This window comes from Penaeus vannamei, chromosome 16 (assembly GCF_042767895.1).
Source record: "Penaeus vannamei isolate JL-2024 chromosome 16, ASM4276789v1, whole genome shotgun sequence".
NCBI lineage: Eukaryota > Metazoa > Arthropoda > Malacostraca > Decapoda > Penaeidae > Penaeus > Penaeus vannamei.
This window is the reverse complement of record NC_091564.1, coordinates 13,760,179-13,772,678: the sequence shown is the minus strand read 5'-3', so window position 1 is coordinate 13,772,678 and position 12,500 is coordinate 13,760,179. Positions and strand designations below refer to the sequence as shown.

General features: G+C 33.2%; 1 protein-coding gene across 4 annotated transcripts in view; it reads left to right on the top strand.

The window, feature by feature from the left end:
• The window catches only part of LOC138864386 (ATP-binding cassette sub-family D member 3-like), a gene marked incomplete at its 3' end in the record, with an annotated part of 13,095 nt that extends 655 nt beyond the window's left edge, over positions 1-12,440 (top strand). Inside the window, 9 exon segments of one of the 4 annotated variants that reach the window (XM_070131257.1) lie at positions 3,468-3,607; positions 3,858-4,008; positions 4,180-4,227; positions 5,708-5,780; positions 6,447-6,607; positions 9,491-9,560; positions 10,283-10,380; positions 10,627-10,807; positions 12,228-12,440. In XM_070131257.1, coding sequence (XP_069987358.1) covers positions 3,887-4,008; positions 4,180-4,227; positions 5,708-5,780; positions 6,447-6,607; positions 9,491-9,560; positions 10,283-10,380; positions 10,627-10,807; positions 12,228-12,440 — 966 coding nt within the window. 4 annotated transcript variants of the gene reach the window in all.
• Positions 12,441-12,500: the final 60 nt, after the last annotated feature.

Here is a 12,500-nt window from a genome sequence, read left to right as displayed (position 1 = left end):
GTTTGTTAATTGTGGTATTCATCCTCATCTGCATCAGTATAGATTTTTTCAGTTTAGTTTTGTAAGAATAACGATATGATTTGCTCTCCGTTTTTGTTCTGATTAGTTTTTTTCTGTTAAGCACTTTTTATCAGCATTTTTTTTGCTTGTAAGTGCATTGTGAGGGTGAAACAAAAAATTGGTTCATTTTCAAAAAGATATAGCAGTATTTTCAATTTTGATATTTGTATCTGTGGTGCATCCTCTGAAATTATTGATTTATAAATTGGTTATTTTGGTTAACTTTGTATTGGCAATGAAAAATAATACATGCCCTAATCATCATTTTTAATGTATTAAGAATATAAAAATATATGCCTAAATTAATGTGCAAAATATGATAGCTTAGCCTAATTCACAAAACGATTCCAAGTGTCAAACAATATACTAGTGATCATATCTAGTATATGGAAGTCTCCTCTCTGCATATGTATGAGAGTGATGTTAACTTCCTCTGTTTAGACATTTTGTAATAAAATACTGTAGATTTCTTATTATGTTCGCCAGTTAAACCAAATTCCGTTTTTTGTATGGCGCTAAGAATTGAATGAAAGAATCTAAAGGGTGTCAGGTCATGTTATGTGCTTTCCTTCTCTCTCATTCAACTTTCACCTGTTTTTTGTGTGTGGAAAGTTCCAACTAACAGTCACTCCCATTGCTTTTTGCAAGTGCTATGGAATTGTGAGTTGTCATGCACCACCACAAAAATATTGGAAATCCTATGGATAACCCCCCCCCCCCCTGCTTACCTCCATTTATCTGTGTAAGGGATGGTTATTTGTGAATTTTGAGAATTTGTTTGCATTTACATGAAGAATCTAGCCATATAAGGAAATAAATCGTAATGCTGGTATTGATGGACAAGAGAATTTTGTCTTATTGTGAAGGAACATCTGACAGAAATATCTGGAATTATCTGGCTAAAGCTGCATATAATAACTGGTGCATTCAAAAGAATTGAATTTAGTACATATTATCTTGGTTCTTTCAGTTGATTATTAATGCACAAGGCATGTTTACATTGCACAGCATGCATAGAATTATATTATGCAACAATCATGAGACAGACCCCTTATTGTTTAATTTACAGTTGTATATGTGTATTTGTGTTTCATTTGCAAATAATGTAACTCAGGTGCTTATGGAAGGATTGGTTAATCTTTACGGTGTGAATGCACTAAGGTAGGGAAAATTGAAGATGATGATCTTGTACAGGAAAAAAAGTTATAGTCATCAAATAAAGAAATAATCTGCAGACATGAAGGATAATGCCACAAATTAAGAAATGAAATTGTGCCGCTCAAAGCCTAAGTCCACTTGATTCTCCCAAGTTTCTGCTCTATCTTGCCGTGTATACAAGTTGAAGACAATGTTTCCCAGGGGGTATTGGGGAGAAGAGCCGCCCATCAATCCTCCCCTCGGGATAGTAACGCCCATACACAGCAACTTTGATCGTTGAATAAATTTTGTGATGTGGAGTTGGGGACTTTGTCTCTGGAGAGTGTGTCTGTACTATAAATAATTACTGAAGGATTTTGATAAGAAATATATTTGACTATGGGATTTTCTTTAGTATATACTGGTATGGGATAAAGTACTTTTTTAGTTGGGAGCTACAATTTTATTGCAATTGATTATTCTCTTATATTATAAATAAAATAATAATAAAGATAAGAGGGCACCTGCATTGGCTTTAAAAGAAAATGTAATCCTCATTATTATATCTGCTGTCCAATTCCTGGCTGAATCTGGCTATAAGCTGAGATAGCTGGTCTTCCGTATATGAATGGTGTAATGTCCGAAGATTGCCTCCATGCTCCAGCAAGGCGAACATACCCTTCACTGTCTGCACATGGACTGGGTCCTAGGTTGATGATGAATAACCAGTGAAGTCTATAAGCTCTGTATTATAAGACTTTATACTGAGTAAGTTTGCCGGCTTTTACTGGAGTGTGAGAGGTATGCAGGCCTTGCTGATTGCTGTGAGAATACATAATAAGATATCTTCTTAATATTTATCATTTAAAAGTTATATATTGAAAAGCAGATTCAGAATTTAGAAATATATGTATTCAATTAGATGTATGAGTGTAAACTGAAAACGAGTCAATTTATGCAGATATCCGTAAACATCCTTATTATTCACTGCTTCTTCCTGTGTTTCAGTATAAGTATTACTGGAAAGTAACGTGTTTTATATATCAGATTTCCAGTAGTAAAGGAAGGCAGGAAAAATTTCAGAATATCATGAAGAAAGTAAAAATAACCTGATACAAAAGCTATAGTCTCCCCTCCATCTCCATTTTCCTTGGTGTTTTGACATTTAGGTGTGGGCATAAGTGTTAAATTGAACTAATCAAAATAGCTGCACTTTGATATTGACCTTCACACACTCAGGGGTGATGAATGCTTGATTGTATTTTTGAAAGTACCAGAGAAATTATTGAACTACTTATCCATTTGGGTTTATATTTTGTATGTAAAATGCAAAAGAAAAAAATGTTATTTTTTTCATTGTTATTAGCTCTTAATTTACAAATAATTTCAATTCATCACCAGTATGGTATCTTAACTACCATTTTATCTTTATCCTTAACTATGATTAATATATTTGCACTTTATTAACATTCCCTTCTTTATATTGTTACAGGCAGGCAATATATAAGATTTGTGAATGATCAGAGGAATTTATGTGGCAAGATTTGATATTAATAAGTGCCTGGTATTTGAATTTTTACTTCTTTCATATTTTTCCTTAAGGTGAAAGATAAATTAACTTTATTCCAGATATCTGTGTTATTTATGATGGTTATGTAGGTACTGCATTTTCATGTTAGAATTCAGTAAAAGAAATATATTGATTAGTAAGCAATTTACGAATGTTGGATCCACGTAGACAGTTTTGCACACCTCATAGATTAACTTTACTGTTTAAGTGCTGATGCTAAGATGAGGTATCAGTACCATAGTCTGGTAAAACCAGTCCACTTCACCTTCACAACCTTCACCAAGTGGAGCTTGCTTATCATGGTCTGAATCTGTCTGCTACAGTTCTTTAAAATTGGAATGGGGATAGAGAAGATCGATGATAAGCTATTATTAAAACTGGGATATTGGGTGGTATGACATAAATACACAGACATACATCATGTGTACATACATATTTTATCTTTGTGAAGTAGTGAGGCAAGATATGCAGCTCATCAGGGAATTACTTGTGATGCCTTACTTTGATTCCTCATGTTTTATATATTGATTAGACATGTATAGTACAGAAAGTGCAATAAGCCTTCCATCAAGAAATCAAAACTTAGGGAATAACTAAGCCATCATTGTAATCATCCAAAGAATGACCTTCATAGTGCGCTGTCATTTCATCCATTCCGTATGATGTAACACTGACAATCTGTGCCACTTATGTTACTCAAGCGAATCAGCTGATAAGATTGGGAGTCTCAGAGTGAAGAGCCATCCAAGTATCATTGATTTAGTAACGTTTGTGAATGAGTGGTTGAGACAATTGATTACATGCATAGTGTATGGAACTGTGTGTTATTTGTGTTTTAAGGTGAGTTTGTTGATGCTAATTCATTACACTCTTGTTCTGCATGTGGTGATCAATGTTTACTGTTCATTTTATCTTGATGAAAGCATGTTGATGATATATGACTGAAGAAAATAAAAAAGGATTTCTAGTAGTTACTAATTCTTAACATTTTACAAGTATTGTTAAAAAGTTGCCTTGTAATAAATGTTAATTATTACTCCATATATATATTTCTATTCCTACAAGTATCAAGAATTATTTTTATTGGCAGGACACCGGCACAAATAACTAACAACAAACATGGTTATCTTGAGTAAACTGTCGACGATCTCTCAGTCTCGAGATGCCCGCTTCTTCGGTGCTGCTTCTTCGACAGCTTTCCTGTACTGGCTGTACAGTACCTCAAAGTCTGGTGGGAAGAGGTTAGTGTTTTTTTTTTCTTTTTCTTTTTCATTTGATTTGTTATTATTTGGATGTAACTATTTAGCCCAACTTATTATAGGGATGAATCTCATAGGTGGGATATTCTGTTTTATTTCATTCTATTCCTGTTTAAGATTAGTCCTTTTTTCAAAATGAATGAATTATTTCAGGGTTGCAAGTGACATCTCTGCCAACACTGACAATAGCATTCAACAAAGGCATGAATCTTTAATGTATTTTATTGCTTGGAGAGTGAAGTGATTTAATCCCTCCATGTCATCTGTACCCAATCCTTATTCTCATTATATTTATATCTATGCCTTATGCTATAAGGTGTACCCATTTACAGCTGATGATTCTATTATTTTTTTCATGACAAAAGTAGGGGGAGGAACAGATGAGGGTCCTTCTAAATCTAAGTGGGATACATCTTCCTGCCATCTGTTGCACTGCATAATGAGCATTATTATTATTGTTATTCTTTTAAAGAACTTTTTGATTTTGCATATGATTTGTCTAGAGAGAAAAGTATTTTTTTTGTGATTATTGATTTTTTTTTTTTTTTTTTTAGGTTTGTTGTATGTCATTAAAGGAAAGAAATTTGTGTGCACACACACACACGTGCACACACACACACACACACACACACACACACACACACACACACACACACACACACACACACACACACACACACACACACACACACACACACACACACACACACACACACACACACACACACACACACACACACACACACACACACACACACACACACACACACACACACACACACACACACACACATAGAGATAGAGATTAGAGATTAGAGATAGAGATAGAGATAGAGATAGAGATAGAGATAGAGATAGATATAAATATATCTATAGCCTTCCACAAAAGGATTATGGATGTTATATGATTTGTGTGTCAGCATCATGACATTCATTGTTGTTTTCATACACTAAGCAAAGTATAAGATACATTGGATGATTTGATTTTAACATATATTTTCCTTAGTATTATGTTTGCTTGTGTGAGAGTTATGTGTTCAGGTAGTGGCTTATATTCTGTATTGTCCACTAGAAAATGGGAAATAAGTGAGATATACCAGATGTAGATTTACTAAAAGATGTTGATGTAAGATACTTGCTGGAGTGTGCTGTGCCAGTAGATTTTTTTTTATGCTTTTGTAATCCAGTCAGCAGAAGCTTGAAAAGTTGCTTTAAGAATTGTGGTGATTTTTAAAAAATGTTTATTTTTATTTTTATTTATTTTTTTATTTTTCATATTTATTTTTTATTTTTCATTTTATTTTATTTTTCTAGAAAAGTGAGAACTTGATGTTGACTAGTAATACTTAACCCGCTCACTCTGGGATGAAGTCCTATCAAGTCATGGCTAGGCTTGCCTCTGGCCAGGATGATCTCCCCATTTGTCAAGTGCTGTCAAGCTTGGATTAAGTTGCATGGGCTAAACATTTGGTTGCTAGGCCTAATTACATGCCATAGGAGGAAGCATAATGAAAAAAAAAGTTATTCACAGAGATAAGATACATTGGAAAAAATCCAGATTGATTAATGCTCTTCATGTTTGTTAATATATTTTGTATCTTTCTTTCGTTTCCCCCCCATTCATTTAAGAATAAGAAACTGTTAATTTGATTTCTTGTATTATCATTAAAACAATTTCCAGGTCCATGCACAAAGATGAAGTGAAGTTTGTGGTCAACGATTCTGGTGGAGCAAGTGACAAGAAAAAAGTCCAGGTATGTAAAACAATGACAAAATGATAGCAGTTTGCATGTTAGAAATGTCCCAAATCATATTTACACTTTATCAAATACATCAAGCATGAATTAGCTAGAATAAAGATTGGAGCATCTCAGTTTATTAGATTATGTGTTCTCTGAGAAAAGGGCCTCAAGTGAATGGAATTATATGAAAGTGAGAGAATTATTTTGCAAGATAAATTCTCTTTATAGACATTGCAGTGTGCTCAGTGAAACTTTTTTGTTAATTTTTATTGTGTTATGATAAGAATTAATTTTTTAAAGGTGCTATTGATATTGGTACTGTTATTATTATTAATGACATTATGATGGATACAATGTCTTTTGAATACTAATAACTATAAAAATACAAACTATTAATCAAGGGGGAAAAAGCAGGTGTAGTAGCTAGGAGTAGTAAGTGACTCCTTGGTGATTAACCAACCACCAACCCACAATCACAATCACTATCACAATCACAACCACAACCACAACCACAACCACTATCACTATCACAATCATAATCACTATCACTATCACACTCATAATTACAATCACAATCACAACCACAACCACAACCACAACAACCATGACCACCACATGGTTTTGTTAGTGGTGGTGGTGGTAGAAGCAGTAGTAATTACTGTTATTGAAATTTTACAGGTGAACAAGGAATTCTTCAGATCCCTTCAAGGCATCCTGCGTATATTAGTGCCAGGCGTATGGAGTCCAGAGTCAGGCTACCTTATCTTGGTAGCTTTCTCACTTATTGTAAGAAGCATGTGTGACATTTGGATGATTCACAATGGAACGCTTATTGAAAGGTTGGTCTTTTCATCAGATTTTGGCTAGGGACATAGTGAATATTTTTTGCCATGGTCATTTTATGTGAAATATCTAATCAGTAGTCTTTTCATTCATGCATTCTTCATGTTTTATAAGTTGGTGGGTAATGACAGTTGAAACAAATGCTAGATTTCTTAGACTGTTTAACTCTGAACATATTCTCCAGGTAGCCTAGGTGTAAGAGCAGTCATTTGTTGATAGATGAATATAGATGTATCTCAGTCTGATGTCTATTACATGTAGACTTTGAAATATACAAGAAACAACAAAAAATGATGTTTGCATATAGTAGCAGTAGTAAGATGAAAGGATATATGACATATTTTCTTTGATCTATTTCTCTTTTGCTGTTGCAGTATATTAATTTTATAGAATCTTCTTTCATTGAATAAATTGTTGACTGAGCAGAGAGATATAAAACTACATAGTTAAGGCAGATGGAGATGGCAAAGTGCTTCTGTTTAGCATAAAAGCTCTCATATCTCTTTCTTTCATGTCTAACTGTCGCAAAAACGAAATCCCTAACAACATTTTGGTGTAGGCATTACCAATACTGTTTAATTATCTGGGAAGTGTTTGATTTGCTACAAATTGGTTAGCAGACATGGATTAAATGGATTGCAGTTTGTTTGATTATTTTGTCTATTTGATTTACATTTACAGTTTATTTTATTGATGTTATTATTGTTATTATACATACATTTATGATAATCATAATACTAGAAACAGTAATAGTAATGGTGATAGTAGTAGTAATAGTGATGAAAATGATAATTATAATGACAAAGTTGATAATAATGATAATGATAATACTGAAAATGATGATGATGATATTGAAAATGATTATAATGATACTGAAAATGATGATAATAATACTGAAAATAATAATGATAATACTGAAAATGATGATGATACTGATCATGATGAAAATGGTAATGGTAATGATGGTAATGATGAAAATATTGTTAATGATAATGATAATGATGATAGTATTAATGACAAAGATAATAATCATGATTATAATAATGATTATGATTGTTATTGTTATTGTTATTGTTATTGTTATTGTTATTATTATTATTATTGTTATTGTTATTGTTATTGTTATTGTTATTATTATTATTATTATTATTATTATTATTATTATTATTATTATTATTATTATTATTATTATTATTATTATTATTATTATTATTATTATTATTATTATTATTATTGTTATTGTTATTGTTATTATTATTGTTATTGTTATTGTTATTATTATTGTTATTATTGTTATTATTATTATTATTATTATTATTATTATTATTATTATTATTATTATTATTATTATTATTGTTATTATTATTATTATTATTATTATTATTATTATTATTATTATTATTATTATTATTATTATTATTATTACTATTGTTATTACTATTACTATTGTTATTATTGTGGTTATTATTGATATCATTATTGTTGTCATTATTATTGTCATTATTGTCATTACATTATTATTATTATTATTATTATTATTATTATTATTATTATTATTATTATTATTATTATTATTATTATTATTATTATTGTTATTATTATTGTTATTATTGTTATTATTGTTATTATTGTTATTATTGTTATTGTTATTGTTGTTGTTGTTGTTGTTGTTGTTGTTGTTATTATTATTATTGTTATTGTTATTGTTATTGTTAATATTGTTGTTATGATTATGACTATGATTATGATGATGATTGATGATATTGTTTTTGTTGATATTAATCTTAATGATGATTATAATAATAATTGTAGAAGTAGTAATAGTAATGATAATGATAATAATGACAAAAATGATGATCATTTGAAGCTTGATTTGTTTTTGCTAGCATTAAATCTATTTAGTTACCAGTAAATGATAAATTGTACATGGTTGTAGATTTGGCGATGTAACTACAGTTGTTCCATTTAAAGCTTTCTTCTTATAATTTTCTTTTATAGGGTGTACCTGCTTGTAAATTGCCTTTTCTCAAGTTAATCATGTAAAATGTTTATATGATTTATGAATAATCAGTCATTAAGAGTTATATTTTGAGTTGTGAAAGAAATATTTATATGATACTGCAGTTTAATTATTGTGTTCTTTTCAGGTATTTACAGATTAAATTTTCATGAGCATTGGGAAACTCTTTTGACCTGTTAACCTTTTGGATCTGGGTGATGCGACCAACACGTCATGTGAATAATTTGTCTAATGGCAGAGTGAAGTAAAGATGCCATCATGAAATAAATTGGCTGAGGGCTAGGGTGACAGCAGTGACTCGCCACCAGTTCACAAAGCTCTAGGATGGTGATTAGACTACATGGGCATTTAGGAACGGGCTCTTGCATTATTTCCATTAGTTAGCAAGTATGGAATGTGCTATCTGTGAGAGTGCCAGCTCCAGGGAAGACACTATTTCCATGTTCTTGATCTAATTCTGGCCTGCTGTGAATATTATGAAAATATAAAAAAAGGACACTTAACAAAATGTTACTTATTATTATTGTACAGTTATAGACTAATTATAGTGATGATATGGAGTCTGTGCAAGGAAAACATTCATTTAGCATATTGATACAGTATAACAAAGGACAAATATAAACTTTGGGAAACGGCAAAAAAACAAAGAATGCCTTTACGGAAAGGGATAATAACATTGGAAAGAAAATGAAATGAGTCACGACAAGCCACATAACTGGGAGAGTCACCACTCAAAGGTAAGCCTAGTACATGGATTGTGGGCCATGTACGGGCATTGAAGAACCCAGATCCAAGGGGTTAATCTTGTTTCCTATTCTTAAATCATACTGAATTTTGATGATGGTTTTCTCTTTCACAGTTCAATCATCTCAAAGGACTTGAACCAGTTTTTAAGATTCTTGGTAGAACTTATGCTCGCTATGCCTGCAGTGAGTATATTGGTTTCTTGTATCTTTATTTTGTATCCATAGTATTGAGAAAGTAGCATTATTTTAAGACTTATTCTTATGGTCTTCCATTATTTGCATGTAGTAAAGTTACTGTAGAGTAAATCAAGTATCATGTTCATTACAAGGTTTAGAAAATGGTTATTGGAATTTAGGAGTTATCTGTATACTGTTCTAAGCAAACTCACTGTACTGTCAGAATTGTTGATTGATATACAAATTTTCTTTTGATTTCATACATACAGCTAATTCCAAAAGATGCCTTTTGAGCAATTCGCTATCTGCATTTCACAAATTGGGTGGTATTATTTGTATTAGGAGCAGGATTGTTTATTTCACTATGAAAAGTTAGTAGTAATTTGTGAAGGGAAGTGGTGCATAGTTAAATAAGATAAGTAGCTGTCTTTAAAAGTAAAGGGAGTTTTTGTACTATTTTGGTTGGACTGTATTTAGCAAGTAAGGTAAATAGAATTGAAATGTTTTGTTACTAAACTGCAGAGAAACCTTTACTCTCCTTTTCCTTTCTTTAAGTATTGCCTCTTCCTTATTTACTCCATGTATTTGCCTAGTCATCCTCCACCTTTCTTTCTTATTTTTTTACATTCTCTCCTTATTTTAGTCTTTTTCCTCTTAATATTTCTTCATGCTCTTATTGAATTGAAGGAAGGAGCAGTTAATCAGTTATTGATTACACTTTATTTCAGATTTCCTTGGTAAATAATGTCCTGAAATTTGGCCTGAATGAATTGAAGCTACGATTCAGAACACGATTGTCAAACCATCTTTATGAACATTACCTCAAGTAAGATGTTCTTTTGCGTGATTATTTATTATATGTATGTATATGTTTATGTATATATTGTTATATCATTGATGACTGATGGACAATATATATACATGAATATGTAAAGATATATTTGTCTACTTCTGTTTATTTTTTTGTATGTATTCATACCTTTTTTGGACTATTATTATTAGCTTACATTACTCTTTATTTCCCTTTTCCTGGATGCTCAAAGTAACCACTTCATTTTCCTCTTAATTGCAGAGGCTTCACTTACTATAAGATGAACAACTTGGACAGCCGAATTAGCAATGCCGACCAGCTTCTGACTCAGGATGTGGAGAAGTTCTGTGACTCGGTGGTGGAACTGTACTCTAACATCAGCAAACCAATCCTTGACATCCTCATCTATGTTCAGAAGTTGACGCAAGCTATTGGTGGGCAGGTAAGGAAGAAATCACTTCTCATTGTGGGCTAGGTCTATCAGATACTAAGGACAGCCTTGGTATAAGTAAAAAAGTGGTTAGATGGATGGATGGATGGGTGGGTGGGTGGATTGACGGTTGGATGTGTTAGGGTTTTTGTGTTTTGCCCTGATTTGGTGGGTTTATGGAGAAACAATTCTGTTTTCTTTGTATATTGTTTAAGGCGGCTGGTAGGTAGCGTGGCGGGGCCTGTGTCTCGTGCAGTGCAGTTGAGGGCAAAGGGTAGCCCTAGAGGCATGCCGAGCGGGGGCGCACGTGGGGAGAGACTCCCAGGGGGATGTCTGGTCAGGGCCATGAACCCTGGTCTTGTAGGTTTCGAGCGCTGGTTGTGGGTCCCTAATGGAGACTCGGCAAGGTAACCCTTGTTCCTCAGAGGATGGATGATTGGATGGATGGATGGATGATGGATGATGAATGATGGATGGATGGAAGGATGGAAGGAAGGTTGGATGTGTGGGTAGGTAGGTGGGTAGGTGGGTGGGTGGTAGAGTGGGTGGATGGATGGATGAATGGATGGGTGGGTGGATGGATGGGAAGATAGGAGGATGGAGGGGTAGATGGGAGGATGGATGGATGGATGGATGGGTAGATGGATAGATGAATATAGATGGATGGATGAATATAGGGATGGTTGAATTATTTTACAGATTTATATATGAATCTACATAAAGAAGATAAATAAAAGTATCATTTATCTAACATACACATACATACATGCATGTATATATGCACCTGTACATGCACCAGCACATGCACACACATTCACATGCACATGCACATGTACATGCACATGCACATGCACATGCACATGCACTTGCACATGCACATGCACATGCACATGCACATGCACATGCACATTTACTTCACATTTACATTTACATTCACATTCACATTCACATTCACATTCACATTCACATTCACATTCACACTCACACTCACACTCACACTCACACTCACACTCACTCACATTCACATTCACATTCACATTCACATTCACATTCACATTCACATTCACATACATATATGTACTACACATACACATAGGCATACCTACATACCTGCCTACATACGTACCTACATACCTACCAACATACCTACCTAGATACCTACCTAGATACCTACCTACATAAATACATACCTACATACCTACATGCCTATATAAATACCTACATACATACCCACATACATACCTAGCTACATACCAGCATACATATCTGCATACATACCTGCATACATACCTGCATACATACCTGTATATACCTACATGCATATAGGAACATGCATATATGAACAAATACTACTGCTATGCACATACCTGTAGGTACTAGACCAGAAAGACTCCTATTTTACCTCTTATGATTTTTATCTCCTTTATTACAGGCTCCAGGGATAATGATCATGTACCTCATTATCTCTGGGACCCTCCTCACACACCTCCGACGACCGATCAGCCGCTTGACCGCAACAGAACAGCGATTGGAGGGCGAGTTCCGGTTCGTGAATTCTCGCCTGATCACCAACTCAGAGGAGGTGGCATTCTACCAAGGGAATCACCGTGAGAAGAAGAATATTGACTCCTCCTTCAATCGCCTGGTAGGATAAACTTGATGTAGCAACAATGCTTTTTCTTGAGGGTGGGTTTTGTTCAGAAAA